This window comes from Zootoca vivipara, chromosome 9, assembly GCF_963506605.1.
Source record: "Zootoca vivipara chromosome 9, rZooViv1.1, whole genome shotgun sequence".
NCBI classification, from domain to species: Eukaryota; Metazoa; Chordata; class Lepidosauria; order Squamata; family Lacertidae; genus Zootoca; species Zootoca vivipara.
This window is the reverse complement of record NC_083284.1, coordinates 23,778,648-23,799,427: the sequence shown is the minus strand read 5'-3', so window position 1 is coordinate 23,799,427 and position 20,780 is coordinate 23,778,648. Positions and strand designations below refer to the sequence as shown.

Here is a 20,780-nt window from a genome sequence, read left to right as displayed (position 1 = left end):
AGGATTTGCATAAACTGTTGGGCAACTTACCAACATTGAAACAAATTAGGGATTTATTCTTTATTAATAAAAAACAACAACACAAGGATAGTTCAGAGACACCCAGAATATATTTCCCCCTAAAATGAGAGGTTTGTGCAAATTAAAGATAGTGGAAGCTATTCTTGCATCACTATAAAACTAAATACTAGCAAAGTAGTGCAAATTAAACAAAAACACAAAACATTTAGTTTTAAAGCACACTATGCTGTGGATAGATAGCTAGAGAGAGGGGGAGACATAGAAGAGTTTATGTGGGATTTGGACTAAGGTTGCAAGATTTTTTCAATGAATCCGGGGGACACTTATTGTTTGCTATGTGCATGTGAATGCTGGGAAAGATGTAAATCCGGGGACTGTCCCCGGGAAATGGGGACATCTGGTAACCTTAATTTGGACATTATGATACATTTTTATTAAGGAAAGATATAAGGAACAAAATAAGGTAAAATGGATGGAAATGTAATAATGGCATGTGATGTATATATTTTTTTCGTCTAGGTGTCCAGGCAAGGCCAGTCTCAGGAGTCTTACCATGAGAAAGGCAGAGAACACCCTGAAGAAGGTAAGACAGATCTTTCTTTACACAAATTGTAGATTTTGCTGCTATTTTGCCCCCATTCATGCTTTACTTGCATGCAGGGCATTTCTGTATTGACTGTGGGTTGTACTTTTAGCCCCGCCCACAACTTCACAACTCCTTTCTGCAATTGCTGCCATTGCACTTTTGCTTGCATGTTAGGGGTGAGGCAAAAAGTGCAATCCTGCTCCGCAGTCCTTAAATAAATGCCTTGCACCCTCGCATCAAGTAACAGTAGATCTGGATGTTGGTTATTGAGGCCAATCTGCATGCAAGCATTCTGTTTCAAAAAAATTGCCTGCGTGTGTGTGTGAGTCTGGTCTGCACTGGGACATGTGTGTGTGTTTGGGGGTAGTGGGCTTAACTTTTCGCCACCCACTATGAGTTTGGGGCCCCTGGTGCCTGCAATTTGCATAGGGGCTGGAAGCACCCTTTGGCTTCAGTAGCAGATTTTTTAGATGCAAGTTGCCATTGCAGGCAGCCTGACCTGGATCATAGTGGGCTGCATGCCCCCAACCCAACTGTGAGGGTCTCAACTGGAAGAACCCACATTGGCATTTAAATATAAATATAAATAAAAAGAGGTTACACTCAAAGGCAAGCAACTAAGTAAAGTCACATAAAGCTTGGCCCACACTAATGTTAATCTTGGGGTTTTTCCATGTGAGCCACTTTTTGTGTTGTGCCATTTTCCACAAATCACTCATGTGTACAGAACATTTTGATCAATTCCTATGGTATGAATATTTATTTACTGAAGCACGTATATGCTTCTCTTCCATTGGCAACCATACGTAATTGTATTCGCTGGCTTCTCTTTCAGGCTTTTAAAAAAAGTTTAGAAGGAGTTATTTTGGCGAGTACTCACTTCTTCTATAACACAATGTAGGAAGCATAATTCAAGCAGCACAGTGGTTATCTGCTGATTAACTAAATATTTTGGATGGCCCCCAAGCCACTAGGTTGTATGAGGGTTTTGTTTTTTCCCAGTGAAGCTGATTAGATCAGCATGATTCTTACTGCAAATAAGTATCAGTTTCAGTTAAATTCTCAATATAGAAATGTGTTTGGGGGTTTTTTTTGTCACCAGGTAGTGAAGGGTTGGGGGGAACTCTGTCAGTAAGACTTGTAACATGGAGTCTGTAAAATTCAGCATTTCATTTGATTGCAAAATAGCCATTATTATTTAAATTACATATTAAGCAGATTAGAAATGGAACCCCCTGTGTTGAATAGGCTCACCATTAGCAGCAGGTGTTGTTGTTGTTGTACAGAAGGCTGAACTCTTTTCCTTATTAATTGCTTCTAATTGGCCACGGTCAGAACAAACTTTTTCCTGCTGCTGGTACAGACTACCAGAAGGAAGCCTTAAAAAGAAAAAAGGGGGGGAACCCCACCCAAAAACTAGTTATAATGTCCTAGTTCTTAACTGGAGAACAGAACATGCAGGACACTTTCCTCTAAAGATTAACTTATTCTAAGATGTGGTTGTAAATGGACGTATTCAAAGTTTTAATATCTGTGATGCTTAGTGGGCTGACCTCCCTCTTGCCTGGAAGTTTCATATCTTCAGATATAACAGAACGCATTAAAATGTGGTGGTCTAAGGTATACCTTAGTGCAATCCTTTTGATAGGTCTAAGAACTTAAAGATGCAAACCTTGAGCAGAATGCAAACCTCCCCCCCCCCAAAAAAAAATGTAGGGCTGCTGGAACAATGAGTGTCATTTTATACAGAGACACATTGGAAACTTAAGTGACAGGGCTAAATCAATAACTCTTGCTTTTTACAGGGAAACACAATGATGGTGGCTTATATAGTAAAGGACCTTCTTACTCTGGTTATTCTGGGTATATCATGATGCCAAATATGAATAATGATCCATATATGTCTAATGGATCTCTTTCTCCGCCAATCCCCAGAACAGTAAGTTTACTTTTTAAAAATATGTGTATGCATGCATATGTACACTCACAAATCATTCTTTGGAAATACAAGCTTTGTTTACTGATTAGCAAGCCTTGGTTTTGGCAGGATTTGAAAGGAATGCTTACTGCTAATTAAGGTGCTGACAGTACATACCTGATCCTTAGGTATCCTTTCTAGCTCTGTATATGCTTTCTAGGAACCTTGAACAGTTTATGGTAGAGCATAAGAGGTGAATCATACAGAATGGCATGGTGGTGTGAACCCATTGGCAAGTGGTGTATGTTTGTGGTGCTCATTATGAACTTGGCTTCCCTAGGAAGTTGCAGGTGGTTGCTAGAGGAGGTGGAGGCTCCTCTTAGTGTTTGTCTTGGTTGGGCTGAAGAGGCTGAGTTACAATCTCAAGCCAGCCTATGTTGAACCATGTACGGCAGTAGTCCTTTTGTATCAGAATTGGTGATCAATCTGCGGTAATAATATTTACAGGGTCTTGCAAACTTTTCCCTGCTTTAACATCCTTTTTCTGAGATAACGCATTCTCAGTGCCCTTGTAGCCCTCCTAATGCCTCCTTCTAACTTGAAAAAAAAATAATAATAATAATAATAATAATAATAATAATAATAATAATATCTGTATAAAGGCTTTAAAAAGTTATACCTTCTTATGTTTTTCTTTTTCATTGAAAGCTACTTAAAATATGCTAACTTCTATCTTTTTTCTCTTTGTTGGACATTTCCTAGTATACCTGAACATGCTAGTTTGGGTTTACTTTATTTATTATTATTTTATTAACAATATTTGTGTAAGAACAAATAAGCAACCTGATTTTAAGGGCTGTTGCATTAGACAGTATTTCTTATTGTAAGTTGTGAGTGGGTTAAGTGAACCAGCTACCTCTGAGTCTTTGGTGCACTGGAAGAGACCCCAATTTGCATTCCTTTTTACCTCTGGTGCTGAAATTCAGTACATTTTTCATATAAACATGACACTGTTAACTTTGGCATGTGATGAGTGTTTTCAGTGCATGTATTTACACAGACAGATCACTGAGATTGGCTGCATCTCTGTGACAAACATATGTTTGGTGGTGAAGATGATTTATCACTTTGTGATTACTGAAGTGACCCTAAAGTTCTAATTCTGTGCTTACTTGTTTAGAGATGGTCCCATTGAAGTGAGTGGAACTTCAGAGCAAGCGTAATGATTGCACTGTCTGTCTGAGGACTCTTGATGTAAATATCCCTCTCTTGTTAATTGAAAGGATTATTATGACTATAGGGGCTAGGATCTATAGCAGGTATCCCCAAACTTCGGCCCTCCAGATGTTTTGGACTATTTGGGGATGCCTGATCTATAGGGACATATATTCTGTGCCATTGACCTTGAGTGAAATGGACAGATAAAACTGGTTTTATATATATAGTGCTTTTTCTTCCTCTTTTTATAAGTATGCATTACTTATGCTTCTGAACATGAAGGAAGTACTGTATGTTAATCTTTGCAAGTTCTGGAAATAAGCCAAATAGTTAGATTCAGTCTGTGAAACAGCTGAGATCCAAAAATTTATTAAAGTTATTTCCTGGTTGAGTGCATCTCGTTCATGTTTGTGACTGGCTTACTCTAGAGGTTAATAATTGCTTTGGCTATCTGTATTTGGCACATGCACCTGAGAATACAAATAGTGTACTAGGAAGTTGTCATTGCATTTGTGTTTATTGCCTCGTAAACTTCCAAGATGGTTATGGAAGGAAATGATGTATACAAATAATCTAACACTAGATGTATATAAATAATCAAACACTGGCAGAATCCTGTTGGAGGAACCAATGCTTCCTGGATGTTCTAAGCCCATAGAGCTGCTTAATACTAGGAAAAAAGAGTGTGTGTTAAAAACGTGTAAAATAACAATGTGTTTATATCTGAAGTGTGCATGCACACGAAAGCTCATACCAATGACAAACTTAGTTGGTCTCCAAGGTGCTACTGGAAGGTATTTTTCTATTTTATTTTTAATGTATTTATAAACACAGAGATAGTTTTAATAGCAAACTTTAGAAGCTTACAAAAAGCACTATTGTCAAAATAGAGGTACTGTGATGGGAATATATTTTTTGGCTTTCTGAAACATAAAACCTTGCTACAGAGCTAAACAGTTACTTGAAACTGCTGTGTATTCTGCTTCCTCATTACTGTGTCTTGAATAAAAAGGCAGGTGATTGACAAAATTGTGTGTTTGGGCATTAAAAAATTTTTTTGAAGGGCTTTGTGCATAAGAAGTGAGAGGATAACTTATCAGAAGTGAAAACTAAGGACTGTTCTTGCATTTTAAAGCACCACATTGTGCTTTAAGTTATATAAAGGTCGAGTCTTTGTGGGTATGGTTATAATGGTATCCGGTGATAGAAATCACGACATTTTAAAACAGAATATTCTTGCACAACTTCCAAAACTTGTCTGATCTGAGGTGACTAGAGTTCCCATGAGGAAAATCCCCATCTGGTTGGGACTAAGCTTGACAGAGGAAAAATTGCCTAGAGGAATATTTGCAGGGAAAACTGATGACCATGGGAGGAGTTTGCCATTCCTCCTCTTACTTGCTATTTTTCTGCTAGAAATCTTCCCTTCACCTTCATGTTGGTGTTACCTTGTCAAACATGTTTTCCAGGGTAATGCAGTTTTGCCATTAGCTACCCTACATTTTATCATGGCTTCACCTTCTGGTTTCCTTGTCTATTATTCAACCAAGTTTTATTTAGGGTGGACCCACTAAATTAAATTAACATGACAAAGTAAGGTCCATTAATTTCAATAGGTGTGCTCTGAATCAAACTTAGTTGAACTCTTTCTCTCCAAAGTGAAGATGGTTCAGATAGATTTAAAAGATAGACTTTATATATATATAGGGGGAGTTGTGTTGAACTGACCATTTGTTTGTGGATTTGATTCCTGTGGAATTTTTCATTAGCATAACAAAGCATCTGCCTGCTACATCTGTTGCCCCAGAAGTGTTAGCTAAGATTTGAACCATCTTGGGGGCAGTGAATTTTTTCACACTTTTCTGGACAGCCTGATTTTCTTAATGTGCTGGGAATCTGATGAATATCACTGCTTATTTAAATTGAGTGGCTTGGGAATCATGATTAGTCGAATGGCCTACTGCTGATGAATATTCTGCTGCAAAAAAATTTTTTGCAGTATGTAAATAAGATTTTTTTTTTATCAGATGCTAAAATTCATAGTGTTTATTTCTCCTTAAGATGATGACCTAATTTTGCACTTCTGACTACTGCTCCTGGGGGGGAGGGTGGAATTCCACATGCAGAAATATGCATGTAATGTTTCACAGAAATTCTAACATCTTTATATTAAGCTTATATAAGGCTAGAATATAGACTTGTATACTATGTGAGTTTTTACCAATTTTTCATTGAATAACGGCGTTTGCATGGGTTGAATAACAGAATTTGCATGGTTTTCAATGTGTGAAGGAAAGTATGCTGCTGAAATAACAAGAGCCAGCCAGTTTGTAAAAACTGTTTCCACTATGGTTTTATGTAAATGCCTTTTGAGTTGCACATCTATGTATATGGTATGTTCAGTTACCTCTCAGGAAGATTCACAGAGGTGGCAGCCTTCTGAACATATGTGTAAATCCGGTTTGGGTATCAGTTCGGACATATTTCTGTGTCTTGGATTTCAGTGAATTTAACTCATAATATTAGGCTTTGAAATGTATTACTGTATTTTCATGTGGCAGTATGGCTCCCTTGCCATCTCCTGTTTGGAACCCTTTTCTTAAGACAGTTAATGCAGAAATGAAGAAAATACTGGGAAAGATGAAACAATGTGGGTCACTATTAGGCATTATAAGACCCAAGGCTTTGGGGGTAAACTCATGAGACGCTTGCAAAAAGCACATCCTGAAGCAGTGGCCTAAAAAGAAAGAATTGTAATACAACTTTTTGTGAAAAGCTTGCCACCAGACCTGTTGTTTAAAAAGTCACCAGCTCTGTTAAATTTTACCTAGCTTGTTTTTTTATTCTGAAATATATGAATGCCGCCCTTGAACATCTTGGCTTTCAAGCTTCCAATTTACTGGGATAAAAACTGCTATAACCATAGAAGAAAATGGTATGAACAGCTGGAGCAGCAAAAGGCAGCAATGTTGTTCTTCATAAAGCAAGTGCTAATGCAGCACATATGTCAAGAGGGAGACTACAATACTTGTGAACATAGCATTGTGTGCCTTTTGGCGGCTTCCATCCTAGCATAAGTGTGAAGTGTGTGTGTGTGTGTGTGTGTGTGAGAGAGAGAGAGAGAGAGAGAGAGAGAGAGAGAGAGAGAGAGAGAAGAGGGAGTGGGAGAGAGAATAAAGATTGGTTCCCTCTATATTATGGCACTTCAAGTGAGATTGGTTTTAGGTATCTGTCCTGGAGCGGGATCTATCCTTTTTTTGCATTTCTTGAGAGTTCCTCTAATTATCTCACATTATTAGGCTATTTATATGTATCTCTTTCCAAAGCAATTAGATTAAGGCTTGAGTAAGATGTAGGGTGGCAAGTTTAAGTAATTCTATATTATGTGGCCTGTGTTCTTGGCAAGAAAAAGAAGGCTCCCCCTCTCCGCCACCCTTTGCATCTAAGCATCCTGGTTTTCATTCCCAGCTGGAATAATTAGACTGAACAATAGGCCTCTTGGCAGCAATGAAAGAGCCCCCATATGTTCTGGTATAGGCTGTGAACTAAATGCCAATTTTAACTTAAACTCTCACAATGCTATTGTTAGTATTTGAAGCTGGACTTCATCTTGTAGTTTTCACAGACCTCAGTCTTGATGATATCCAAAGATTGTGGTTTATGGTTTTAGATTGCAGGAATTACGGTGCATGCTGAGGGTTGTGTACAGTGGGGGTCACTCAACTGATGGTAAGGCTTCCATCAGTGGAACAGGGAAGGAAACAATTTTCAGTGATACCTCCTTATTCCTGCAGCAAGCTCCCATCTCTCCCACCCCCACCCCCACCCCCAATTTAGTGGGGAGGTGGAATCACTGAAAATTGCTTCCCTCCCTGTTCTGTTGAAAGAGGCATCACAGTCAGCTGAGACCACATTTGAAAATCAGGCTGCTACTAAATGCTTGATGATATGACAAGAGAGACCCAATTTAGCTTCAAATCATAATGGATTTATTTTATTTTGAAGTTCTCATGTGTAGCTCATGAAACACGTGCAGTCAGGGAAGGCAGAAAAAATATAAATGATGCGATTCCTCCATTGAAGGTCCATGCATATTACTACTGTATCCAAGGTATGGATCTAATATAGAAGTCAGCAACTCTCTTTTTTTACACCAGAGACCTCACTGATTACTAATAAGCTTGAGACAACACAGTCAGCTTGTATGCTTAGAAATATGGGTGTAATTGGAATATCTTCTTCATGTACAGAACTTGCCAAATGATGTGTAGACATATTCACCCTGCATTATTTATTCTGCTCTTTTGGGGGCAGGAAATGTTTATACTTTTTAGGGGGTGGGGTCTGAAGCACAGAGTGATTACTGGCAAGGGGGGAGAGGGTGCTGGGGGAGTGGTAGACAAGATATTGTAAAAGGGCTAATAGCTGCTGCAAGCCCTTTTCCGCCACTTCCCAGCTCTCTGAATTTGGGTGATCACGTCAGTCCATTCCCTAGCCTGGCTGTGCTGTTGATGGATGCCAGGTTGGCCTGAATAAAACATCTGTGCTCCATGATTCAATTATGAGATGAAGGCTGACCTGGTATGTGTCATGGAGAAGATCTTGGTGGACAATCTTGCCTCCCATGGTACCCAGTACAACACCAGCCCAGGTGGGAAGTTACTTTCATCCATTAGATTTCCATTGTCCACACCAGGAAGCCAATCCATCCTGTCATTGAATTCAGGGGTCTGTTATTTGTGTTGGGCCTGAATAGGCAGAATAGGGATGCTGTTGGTGTACCACCCACCCCACTGCCCAACAGCCTCCATGGGTGTATGAGTGGCTTCAGATAACCTCTTCATAGTGGTGGTAGTTGGGACTTCAACATCCATGCTGAAGCCAACTCCACACAGTGGTGGAGGAAGGGGGTGGGGGGCGGTCCACCCTGGGTGCCATCCTTGGGGGAGTGACAAGAAGGCACCCCATGGGGGGCTTGCCCTGCTGTCCCCAGGCACAGTTGCGCGAGCTGGCGCCATCGTCCCGCCGCCGCCATGTGCGGAGGATCCTCCACTCGTGGCTGCACCCTCCACTGCTGTCCGTACACTGCTTGAACGGCTCCATCGGCAAACCGCCAGGAGGCGCATGTGCAACGGCGCTACGTACGGTGCCGCACATGCGCCCTGTGTACGGCACATGCATCACACATAGCGGGGCACGCACATGCGCCCTACATAGTGGTGTCATGCATGCACCGTATGTACGGCGCACGTGCATGCACCACCAGGCAGTTTGCCCCCCCTCCCCCCCCACACCAGGTGCCAGTTCTTCTTCCTTTGCCTCCGACTCCACATTGCCTCCATGATAACTGTGGGTCTAATATGCCCTTCCTAGGGAAGGTGCTGAAGAAGGTGTTTCCAGAACAACTTGCGGCATGCTTGAATAAAACCAGTTATCAAGACCTATTTCAATCTGGCCTCAGGCCTGGTTTGGGGACTGCCTTGCTCACCCTGGTCAATGAACTTTGTCAGGAGAAATATTATTCTAGAACTCTCAAGCATATTTGATACCATGGTATCCTCCTGGACTGCCTTCAGGATTTAGAAGTTGGGAATAATGTGTTGTGATGGTTTCATTCCATTCTCTGAGGGGGGTTTAAGAAAGTAGCATTGGGTGACTTACACTTGGCCCTGTGTGAGTGATCTTGTGGGGTTCCATAGGGATCTGTCTTGTTGCCCATGCTTTTTAATATCTATAAGAAACTGGAGGGGAACAGTCAGCTGGAGATTTGGAGTAAATGCCATCAGTATGCTGATAGTACCCTGCTTCTTTTCTCTGTTGTATCTGCATTGGGGAAGGTAGTGAAGGTCCTGAATCAGAGCTTGGAGATTGGAAGGGGCTGGACCAATAAACTGAAGAAGAATCTTGGTGAGATGGAGGTTTTATGATTGGGTGGTTCTCAAGTTTGGAATTTGGCAGTGGTTCTGGGTGGAATTACTCTCTTGGAATGTACAGGTTTATAGATTTGATACTCATAGAAATTGACAATTGAAGCCCTGGTGATGTCAATGGCTAGGAGTGCATATACCTGGCTTCAGTTGGTGCTTCAATTCTGGCCATTTTGGCCTGGATATGGTTATCTGTTCTCTGGCAATATCTAGAATGGACTATGCATGCACTTTACATACGACTGTCCTTAAAGATTATACAGAATTTGCAAGTTGTGCTTAATGCAGTAGGCAGAGTGTTGATAGCTGCAGCAGGCTAGTTGTATATGACTTCTATTCTCAAACAGCTGAACTGGTTCAAGGCCCAATTCTAGGTGCTTACTGTATTTTTCCATGTATAACACGCCCCATGTATAAGACGACCCCAATTTTTTGGGACTGCAACAAAAAATGGGGAGGATTGCCCAAAGTTGTTGAGTTTTGGGGGGGGGGGAATTGCCCAGAGTTATTGAGTTTTGGGGGGGCACTGCTGCCAATCGCTCTACAGTCTGCCCACCACTGCAAATCATCTGTACGCTCGCCGCCAAAAGCACACCTGTCCACTTGACGCAACAGCAACAGATTGCACACACACCTCGCTGCTGCCGTAGATTAATGTCCAATTGCCAGAGCTGCAGCCAATCATCAGCAGGCCTTGCTCCAGCAACTAATCACATGCCCAATCGCCGCTGCCAGTCGCCTGCTGGCTGCTGCCACCAGTCGCCCATCCCCCCCTCTGCCTTCCTAGTGGTCCCTGCATTAAATGAGGTGTGTAATGGAAAAGGCTTTATGGTGGTAGCTCCACATTTGTGAATGACTTCCTCACTGAAGCATGTCTTGCCTCAACTTTATATTCTTTAGTTTTAGCCTAAATGCAAAAATTTGAATACAGTACTATGTGGAAGTAATAGGTCCTATGTTTTGTGTCTAAATTCCACCACCACCCCAAAAAGTTGCAATAAGGCAATTTCACTGGCATGCTGCTGCTTAGCTGGGCCAAGGATAGCTAAGTCAGAAGTAAGGTTACTTTAAAAAATGCAACACTTCCCCCTCACAAGAAGACAAAAATGCAGGTGGCAGGAATACATTAAGATAACATTGAACACATCTGTCTAGCTCATGCTTGCATTTCTGCATATAATAGGAAACCTATGGGTGTATCGGGAGAGCTTTTATAAGGGGAGGGGGGACCCTGTATAACAGAATCAATCTTGAGGCTGGCATTTGTACAAAATTGAATAGGTTCTTTCCTTGTTAGATGTTATCCCTATATTAATAAGTTGAATTAATTAAGCTGAATTGTGAGTTGCTGAACTCTTTATTCAGCAGACATTAAAAAGTTGACTAGTGTACTGAAACTTCATTGTACAATAGTTTTAAAAAGAATTATAGTAGAATAGTGCTGAAAGACCATTGAATAAAAGGCGCATCTTCACCACCATCAAAGCAAAATGCAAAGCCTCCTATAGGTAGAAGAATTTTTAATATTTATATAGTCATCCTTTTGGGGGTGTCATTCAAGGATACCCAAATCATGATATATATATATAATTAGCTATGCTGTTAAAATGGTGCAAGAAGCAGAGCTTCTCTGATTGCTGTGGTAAAAAAGAACTCGTTCGTGAGATATTGGTTTGTTAAGGAATACATAGCATTTTAGGGGGGGGACACAAAATGAACATACAAAACAATAGTTGTTGATGAATCCACTGCACACAACACCCCTTTTCACTTGCCATTGAGTTGATAAAGAGCTTTTCTTTTCCACACTTGTTGAGTTTCTCACATTTTATTCCGTGTGTGTTTCTCACATTTTATTCCAACAACAGCTAAAGGAAGAATCTTATTGGTACCACAGATATGCACGCCTCTGTAGTTAAATGCCACAAACAGTGAAAGGTCACATGGTATTTTAAAATAATTGCACTTTGTTAGCTTTCATGGGCTTAGGATTGGAACCCCATGTCTACCTCCACTGTGTGAAATCAAAGCTCTGGTGTTGCTTCTCTTTTGCAACCTGGCATGGAAAGCATGATCCCCAGTAGAGAAGCAGTGGATGGGAGGAGGGGGCTGGAAGAGAACCTGCTGTTCTTTTTCAGCGCCTGCCCAGCAGGGCCCCAATTCTGCATTTCCATCACAAACGCAGGTCCAGAACATGGGCATGGGGAAGGTAGCTAATAAAAAGGAGAAGTTGGAAGGGTAAGGTAGTGGGACATTGAAAGGTTAAGCACCCACCAACTCTTCAGTGGAAATCATGACCTTCTGAGCCTCTTCTCACAAAGTACCTATATCCCGGCGTATAAGACCACTGGGCGTATAAGACGACACCCAACTTTTCCAGTTAAAATATAGAGTTTGGGATATACTCGCCATATAAGAAATACTACCCGGCGTATAAGATGACCCCCGACTTTTGAGAAGATTTTCCTGGGTTAAAAAGTAGTCTTATACGCAGGAACATACAGTACTAGTTGCAGCTGGGCTTTGAATAAACAAGGCAGAGGCCCTCAGTTCTTGTAGTTCTGCCCTCGGAAATACCACTTAGCATGGAGAGCCACAATGCCCCCATGTGTATTTCATTAGCAAAGAGACATTGTGTAACTAGCTGGTTTTGCTGTGTGTTGCAGTTTTGGCTTGGTTTGTTGTGCTTGGTTAGTAAAAGCATTTCTTGGATATAAATGTAGCTGATTATCTGGTTGTTAACATACTGGACCTGGCTGAAAATCTAAACATACCCTGAATTTCAAGTCCTGTTGAAAGTGGTGACTTGTCTCCAAGTGAGCAGGTTTAAGATTAGGGTGAGTCTATGTGGCCTAACATTTTAGCTCAAAGTATTTTGAACTGCAGTGTGTACTTGGTTTATTCTATAATGTGAAATAAAAAAGGCTAGCTTTATGTGAAATAAAAAAGGCTAGTGTTTATATAGCACTTGTAACTTACTAAGGTTTAAAATTATTCTATTTGGTTGAGGGATCTGTTATTCAGAAAGTAAATTCTTACTTTCTGGATAGAATATCTTCCTCCTCTTTGCAGAAATAAGCGTTCCAGATTGAAATAAGTGTTCCAGATTGTCTTCACATCCAATGAAGTGTTAGCCTCCTGAAAGGATTGTGTGAATCAGCTCTGACTATCCAAAGTGTTTGTGTATGTTTGAGGTCCTCTGGCTCTTGCTTTTAACCTTCCATGAAAAAGAAACAGTAACAGTAAGGATGATATGGTTGCAGAGCCAGCCACTTGCTAGGGGTAAGAAGTATTCAAGTAGTTTGATAGAGAAATATGGATCAAACTGCCCTCATTGTTAGTGCAACCCGTACAGCACATGCGCAACAAATATTCACACAGTTGTTCAAAAATGATTTTACACCATTTATCAAATTTGTGAGAAAGAGACAATTACTTACAACTACTTACATGAAAACTTACAAACTACCTAAAATAAAGTGAACTTGCAATATCAGATTTTACTATTCAGCCCCAAGGTTGATGTTCTGTGGCTTTATTTACTGGTTTTGCTGGTTTTGCTGAGGGCCTAGATGGCTGTGAGCACACTGCACCGCAAACACAGGAGAAAAGAATCACCTGACTAAATTCACTCTTCTGGACTATTAAAAACATAGATACCTACTTGCAAAGCTAGTAAGAGAAAAGACCCATTGTTTGCAAGAACTGCAGTCCTGTCCTCCTTTGCTCCTGGCCACTGTGTCTCTCAGGAAAACTACTGGAGAAGAATCTGCAACATATGGATGCTAAATGCACTGAAATCAGAAGTCAAATAAAAGAGAACCCATTATATTTTAAACACAGTTGGATTATCTGGGGACTCAATTATTTTGTTAGCATTAGGGTTGATGAAGGATAAGTTCACTCATGCCAGAAGACTGAAACGTAGCACAAATACTGACTTAAAAGATTTCCACTCTGTCTGAAGCCCAAGAGAGATGTGCCCCAATCTTAGGAACATGCCTGGACTAAATGGACTTAAGCCTAGATCTTCTGGTTTAACAGGTTTAGATGAGAGCACTAGCAAACGTGTTGTTCTACAAGGACAAGTGGAAATTTGAGGCATCCAACCTCTTAAAAACCTATTTATTTCAGACCTTCTCTTAAATAATGTATTCCTAGTTAAATTCTCTTGCCACATCAGCAGGAATTTTATATTGTTTCTACTTATAACTGTCCTGTGTTTTTAAATGAGGTTGCTGCTATTACGGTATAAGTTTCTTTGTGTGCTCTTTCTATTTTAATGCTGTGCTACCTGCACTGAGTGGGCCAAAGGTAGACTTGTAAGCAAACAAATCCAGTCTTGGAGAAGGTAGATGCCGAATGCTTATAGGTATAGTGGTCTGAGACTTTAACCTGGCTTATAGGTATAGTGGTCTGAGACTTTAACCTGGCTTCCTTAAGGGTAGAGGCAAGGTGAGCTGAAACCAAAAGCTAACCAAGACAACTGTTGTTAGTTGTTACAGCACAGAGGTTCTTCAACTGGTGTACAGAATAGTACCAAGGTTTGTGTAGGAGAGAGGAAGCAGCTCCTGCCTCCTCCTCCCCCCCCCCCCGAATTCATATACCGCCCTATACCCAGAGGTCTGAGTGGTTCACAGAATAACTGCCCTTGGCATGTTTCACTGCTGAACCAATTAAGAACACAGAGTGGCACCTAGCTATGTTGGCATGGGAGGAGGGGCAAGGAAGTCTTTCTGCCTCAAAAGGCCCCTTCATTTATGGGGAGGGAAAAAGCAACTGGGTAGAGTGTGCCTGGGTTCTGCCCCTTGTCTTGTGGAAGAGTTGCCTAAACAACCAGGATATGCATGGAGCAAGAACAGATATGAAGGCTGTTTTGACTCTGATACCAGTGCAATATTGGGCTGGGGATGTTCGAGTTATTTTATTCACATTTAATTTATCTAGCAAGGTACTGATATTAAAACAAGTTCTGTGTTTTCATTTTCAGAGCAAAACGTTAATTCTTAAGCTTTATAAAGGCATATTTACAATAGTTAGCTAACAGTACAATTAGCATTAGGAAAAACAGATTAAGTGGTCTGCCTAGGCCCTCTGCAATTTTCTGTTGATGGGGTGGGGATGGGGAATGTGAGAACCACTGTTCTAATGCAAAGTTAGACATAAGCATTTTAAGCAGCATGAAGCTCCGAAATGATATGTGGTGAAATTATTATTTCTGACTTGCCACCTGAGGAGGAATTTGTATCTCTTACTGTGGTAATTCCCGCATCTGGATAGCTTAACTTTTTGTGTGTGTTGTGTGTAGTTTACTACTGAAGACACCACTTCATTATACTGTTTTATATACAAAATTCTCACATGTGAAAATGAGCATCTCTTGTTGTTTGTGACTAGTCACATGCATGGTTTTTAGTAAGCTTCCAAGATACTTGCAAAATGTCTCAAGAGACATACCTGACACTTTGCACGTTACGAAGCAGTGAATATCCTGCCATTTTCCATGCACATTTGATTTGATTTATACCTCACATTTCTGCCATAATATTCAAGGTAGCATACATGGGTTTCCTAGGTGGGCCCTGTCTGGACCCACATATACTTGGCTTTGGCAAGAGTCTTGACTGCATGCCTTTAAAACCTGCCCCAACAACCTCAACTTAAAGGTGCACATAGGGAAAAATCAACATAAATAAGCTGCTTGGACACTTGGGAGCAGGATCCCTGTGTAGCACAAATTGAGAACAAATAGATCACTGCTTTGCACATATGGAGAACATTATTCTGTTGCTACACTTGCAGAGGCCATTGGCATTGGAGCTGGTTTAAAGAGTCCTTAAGATTTACTCTTCCTGCCTAAGCTGGAATACATTTCAAATGCTTTGGGCTCAAACCAAGTTGGCAGGTCCAACTCATACTGTAGAAAGTAATACGGAAATGTTCAACCAAATAGTGGGTTTCCACATGACTCCACAGGCTGCTTCTTACAAGACATTTTGTACTTTGTTCAGATACCCAAGTATAAAATGCATGTCTATCATGTCAGTTATAATGAATGGGGCACATTCATTATATATTAACATTTTTATTCTTCAAAACGGCACATAAACCCTTTCCTAGTTGCCTTATGTCGGAGGGGGAAAACCCTGATTCAAGCAAAGATTTGCCCTTCATACAGCGTGCTTGGTGGGGAGTTTATGGTTTTGAATTTATTTAGTGTACTTTTCTTGTCTCTTTCTTTTGTAATAACATGCTGTTCATTGCTTTGGGGGGCCTTTGGACCAAAATGAGGTATATACATGAATTATAACTGGTGTAATATGTATGTATTTTGTGCTTGATTAAAGAAGCTGCTATAGATGCTATCACTATTGCCTTTTAAACAAAAGTTAAGTTGCTTGCATAAGAACCTACCCAGGAGAAGATAAAATAGCTGTTAGAGATTGGTGCAAATATGGAATTTTTGCATTCGTCACTGAAATAGGTTTGACTTAGTCCAGTGCTTTTTTTCCTGGGGGGACGCAAGGGTACGCTTACCCCTAAACATTTTGTGAATCAAAGTTTGGTCTCATTGAGGGGCAGTATTTCAATATCAGTAGGAAAATTAGAGTACCCCTAAATATATATATATATATATATATATATATATATTAGAAAAAAAGCACTGGCTTAGTCTCTCAACCTTTTTCAAAAAGCAAGATGTTTAGTATTGGCTTTTGCATAGTTCATTCAGAGAGATTTGTGAAAGTAGAACAGTGATCAGGGCCGACCCTATGGCAAGGCTGGGTGGCGCAGGGCGCCAGGGTGCCGGGCCGCCGGGGGGGGGGGGGTGCCACGCTGCGGCGCCCGCCAGACAGCTGCGCTGGGAAACGTGGCAGGGGGGCACCAGAGGGATCTTCGCACCACGGCGCCAGGGCGCCAGATATGCTTAAGACGGCCCTGACAGTGGTCTCCATAATTGATTTCTCAGTTATGTTTATTAGGTATTGAGGGGTTGCATGATGGAATGGAGAAAGACACAGTGACAATCTAACTAGGGATGACTTTTTTTAGAATTCAAATGCTATGCACGTGTTTACCGGTAGCTGCTGGTTTCTTGTTCTCCACCATAAGAGAATAGCTAATTACTGAATTTTGAGAAAATCTAGCTAAATGCATTAGTACCAGTAATTTAATGTGTTTTCCCAACTGGATTAATCAGCCAGAAATTCTCAGGACAGAATTGAAAGTATGTATATGTAACTTAGATTGTGTGTGTGTGTGTGTGTGTGAGAGAGAGAGAGAGAGAGAGAGAGAGAGGCTTAAAAATCTATTATCGGAATGCTGGATCATGAAACAAGAATGCAGTGTTTGTCAAGATGAAAAGATGGCTACGTGTACTTTGGCAGATGATAGATGATAGATGATAGATAGATAGATAGATAGATAGATAGATAGATAGATAGATAGATAGATAGATGATAGATAGATAGATAGATAGATGATAGGTTGCGGAACTGATTTGTTAACAAAGAGTTTATTCAAACTGGTATTTCTCTAAGCCAGAGGTTGCTAGTCCAGCCCTTGCTGGTACCATGTTGCCTGTGAAGATTTCCAGTGGTGCTCTAGGCAGGTGCCCTGGAATCTGAACTTCCATTTTGGGGTCTATTAATTTCAGTGGGTCTAATCTAGGTAACCCTTTTATTTTAACATACAGTGGTACCTTGGTTTGCAACCACTGTGGATTACAACTGTTTTGGATTACAACCACATCAAACCCAGAAGTGTGTGTCCCTTTTTTTTATTACAACCCATTTTTTTTGGATTACAACCAATTTGGGGGGGGGGCATTGGCGAAAGCGGGCCTTGGGTTACAACCTGTTTTGGTTTACAAACAGACCTCTGGAATGGATTATGGTTGTAAACCAAGGTACCACTGTACCTCATAAATGTTACTTACCGTATTTTTCTGTGTATAACATGTCCCCGTGTATAAGATGCCCCCTGTCAGGGGGGATTCAAAGTTAAGAAAATGGGTGGAGATTTTGGGGGGAGGTTTGCCCAGAGTTGTTGAGCTGTCTTGGGGGGGGGGGGAATTGCCGAGAATCACTCCCCCGCCAAAACAATCTCTAGCTCCCGGCAGCAACCAATCTCCCGTCCCCCCACTGCACTACTCATGTATAAGACAAGCCCAATATTTCAACACTACTTTAACATAGAAAATCCTCGTCTTATACATGGAAAAGTATGATATATTCTACCTTTCTTCCAAATGGGTGCTTACAACTTCTACATAATAGGTGTTCACCAGCCGTGCTTAACTTTGGGTAGACTGTTGCGTAAGGAGGTTCACTTAACTCCATTTTTGTTGGCTTTCTGTTACCTGGTTAAAACATTTCTGGCAAGCGTTTGTCTTGTCAGGATAATGGAACTGCCTTGAACCAGCTGCCTTCTTGTTACAAAAGAGTGTTTTTGTCTGCTGTGCCTGTCTCTGATTTGCTTTTCTTAATGATGTTTATCTTGCACCGTTCTAATATAATACTAATAGGAGCTTCCCTAGGAAATTGTTCTATAATGAAAGGGTGGGGTGCAAATAAACCATTTTAATTAATAAACAAATGTGTTGGTAACATCTCCCTCTTTCTGTGCTCCCCCAAAGGCTAAGCATCCTATTTCCCATCCCATAGACCACCTGAAAACTATTCACTGAAAGATGAAACTGTGGATTTGGCAATGTCACTATTAGGGAATAAGGACAGCTTTCATTGAACTGAAAGGATAATGGACGCAAGAATAAGTAATTGCCCACTCATTTGAGAATAAGAAGCATTGGGTTTCAAATTCTAGGTAGGTAAGATATAGGAGTCAAAATAGTAAGGGAAACTTGTAGAAGAACAAAGGTGTCCAGGGGGTTGTGCAGCTGCTTTCCTTGGAGGAACATAAAAGAAATGGTTGTGCAGGTAAAGTAACAAATGGGAATACAGTGTTGCAGAAAAAGTAAATTAAATAGGAAAACATTCCTGCTGTTGCTCTGGACTTTAACTTTTCATAATTTTGCCAAGAGTTTGCCTTTCCTGATAGAAAATGTTATTTTCCTGAAGGGCAATTTAGTGAATTTTGGTTGAAGACCAACATAATATAAAGAACTTAGTATATTCTTCAGCACTATAAGCCTATAGTCATAACAGAATTATTAGACCTTTCCATTATTGTTTACCCCCACCCACCATCTACTTTCTCCATTGCTCAGTTGCCCACAGCTGCCCCATTCCTCTTCCTCCAGAGCAGGAGAAAACAAGCTTGCTCTCTCTTCCATGTGATGGCCCTTGAGATAGTTGAAGATGGCTATCACATCTTCTCTCAAGTCTTCTTTTCCCCAGTCTAAACATACCCAGCTCCTTCAACTGTTCCTCATAAGGCTCGGTTTCCAGACTCTTGATCATCATTACATGTGTGCACATGGTGCAGTGGTTAGAGTATTTAGTTGTAATCTCCTTTCTTAGAATCATAGAGTTGGAAGAGACCACAAGGGCCATCCAGTCTAACCCCCTGCCAAGCAGGAAACACCATCAAACCATTCCTGACATATGGCTGTCAAGCCTCCGCTTAAAGACCTCCAAAGAAGGAGACTCCACCACACTCCTTGGCAGCAAATTCCACTGCCACACAGCTCTTACTGTCAGGAAGTACTTCCTAATGTTTAGGTGGAATCTTCTTTCTTGTAGTTTGAATCCATTGCTCCTTGTCCGCTTCTCTGGAGCAGTAGAAAACAACCTTTCTCCCTCCTCTATATGACATCCTTTTATATATTCTTGTAACTTGCTCTCTTTGATACACAGGACGAGGTTTAGGCTTTAGACATCAGAGGCGCGTGAGAGCTCTCCTAAACATCAGGAAAAACATTCAGACAGTAAGAGCTGTTCCACAGTGGAACTGTCTCCCTTGGGAGGCTGTGAACTCTCCTTTCTCAGAGCTTTTTAAGCATAGATCTGATGGCCATCTATCATGGATGCTTTAGCTAAGATTCTTGCATCACAGGGGGTTGGACTAGATGACCCTTGGGTTCCCTTATGACTCTACAATTCTCTGACTCCATAATTTTATGCAAGGGTGAAGCTAAAATAAATTGAAGGCAAGCAGATGAGGATCTGCCAAGCTCTTTTCTGCACTTGGGTGTTTGAAGAGACCATCTGATCACTGGGCAACCTCATATTGCTGGTGCTCCTACATGATTTCACTGTTGCCTTTTTATTATTTATCACTTACAAAGACTAGTCCTTGAATGCACCACCATTCTAGTACCATACCCTCATTCTGATTTATCTCACCCTTCCCAGACCAGATGTTTATTTGTTGTAGTGGAATATTATTTTGCATGGTGCCTGTCTAGGTGAGTCCCAGTTTGGGTACAGCCCAGGATTGGGTGTGGGCTGCGTAAGCTGCACATGGGCATTTATTGGCCTCTGTGTTTTAAATGCACTATTCAATTCAGCTGGCATCCTTTGGCTTTAATATGTGTAACAGAAGTTGCTTCAAAATGAATTCGTACTTTTCGGGTGGCATGTTGCCATCTATCCTGCACCAATATGATTTTAAACAGGACTTCTTTGTGTAAAGGACTGAAGGCTTTCATGTCTTGGGCAAGGCATTTGCATCTTTCTTTTTTAATTATTATTATGAGTGAAGTTTGAAATGGTATGTTTCACAACTTGATAAATCCATATACTGGATTTCCTTTTTCTTTCTTTTTTAAAGTGGTAATTCACTGAAGCATTCATTACTAATTTAAGGGATTAAAAACGAATTTGGTTTTGCATTTCTTAATGAAAATTTTGTACTATGAGAATATTAAAAAGTTGATTGATTTTCAGGGAATATATTACTACAAGGGAAGGTGTCCATATTGTTCTATCGTAGATAAGATGCTGCTGCTTTAGTGGCTAATTCTAAAGCACTAATTTTTCTAGTCTGCCTTTCTCTGTGAAGTCACTCTTTATTTTACTCTTCAAGCCTCAAAATGTGTGTGAATAATAAGCAGTTCGTTTTGTGTGGTCCAAGCTATAAAAAAATGCCCCTTGTGTTCTTTCCGAATGAAAAACATGGTTTTCATTTTGAGAAATTTTGCATAATT

At 40.7% G+C, this 20,780-nt stretch overlaps 1 protein-coding gene across 5 annotated transcripts in view; it reads left to right on the top strand.

Annotated features, from left to right (window-relative positions):
* Nucleotides 1-20,780, top strand: part of LEF1 (lymphoid enhancer binding factor 1) — a 105,868-nt gene that overhangs the window by 9,473 nt on the left and 75,615 nt on the right. For all 5 annotated transcript variants that reach the window (XM_060278496.1, XM_035111583.2, XM_060278495.1 and 2 more), the window contains exons 3-4: nucleotides 541-604; nucleotides 2,413-2,546. In XM_060278496.1, the coding sequence (XP_060134479.1) occupies nucleotides 541-604; nucleotides 2,413-2,546 (198 nt within the window). The remainder of the gene's footprint in view (nucleotides 1-540; nucleotides 605-2,412; nucleotides 2,547-20,780) is intronic.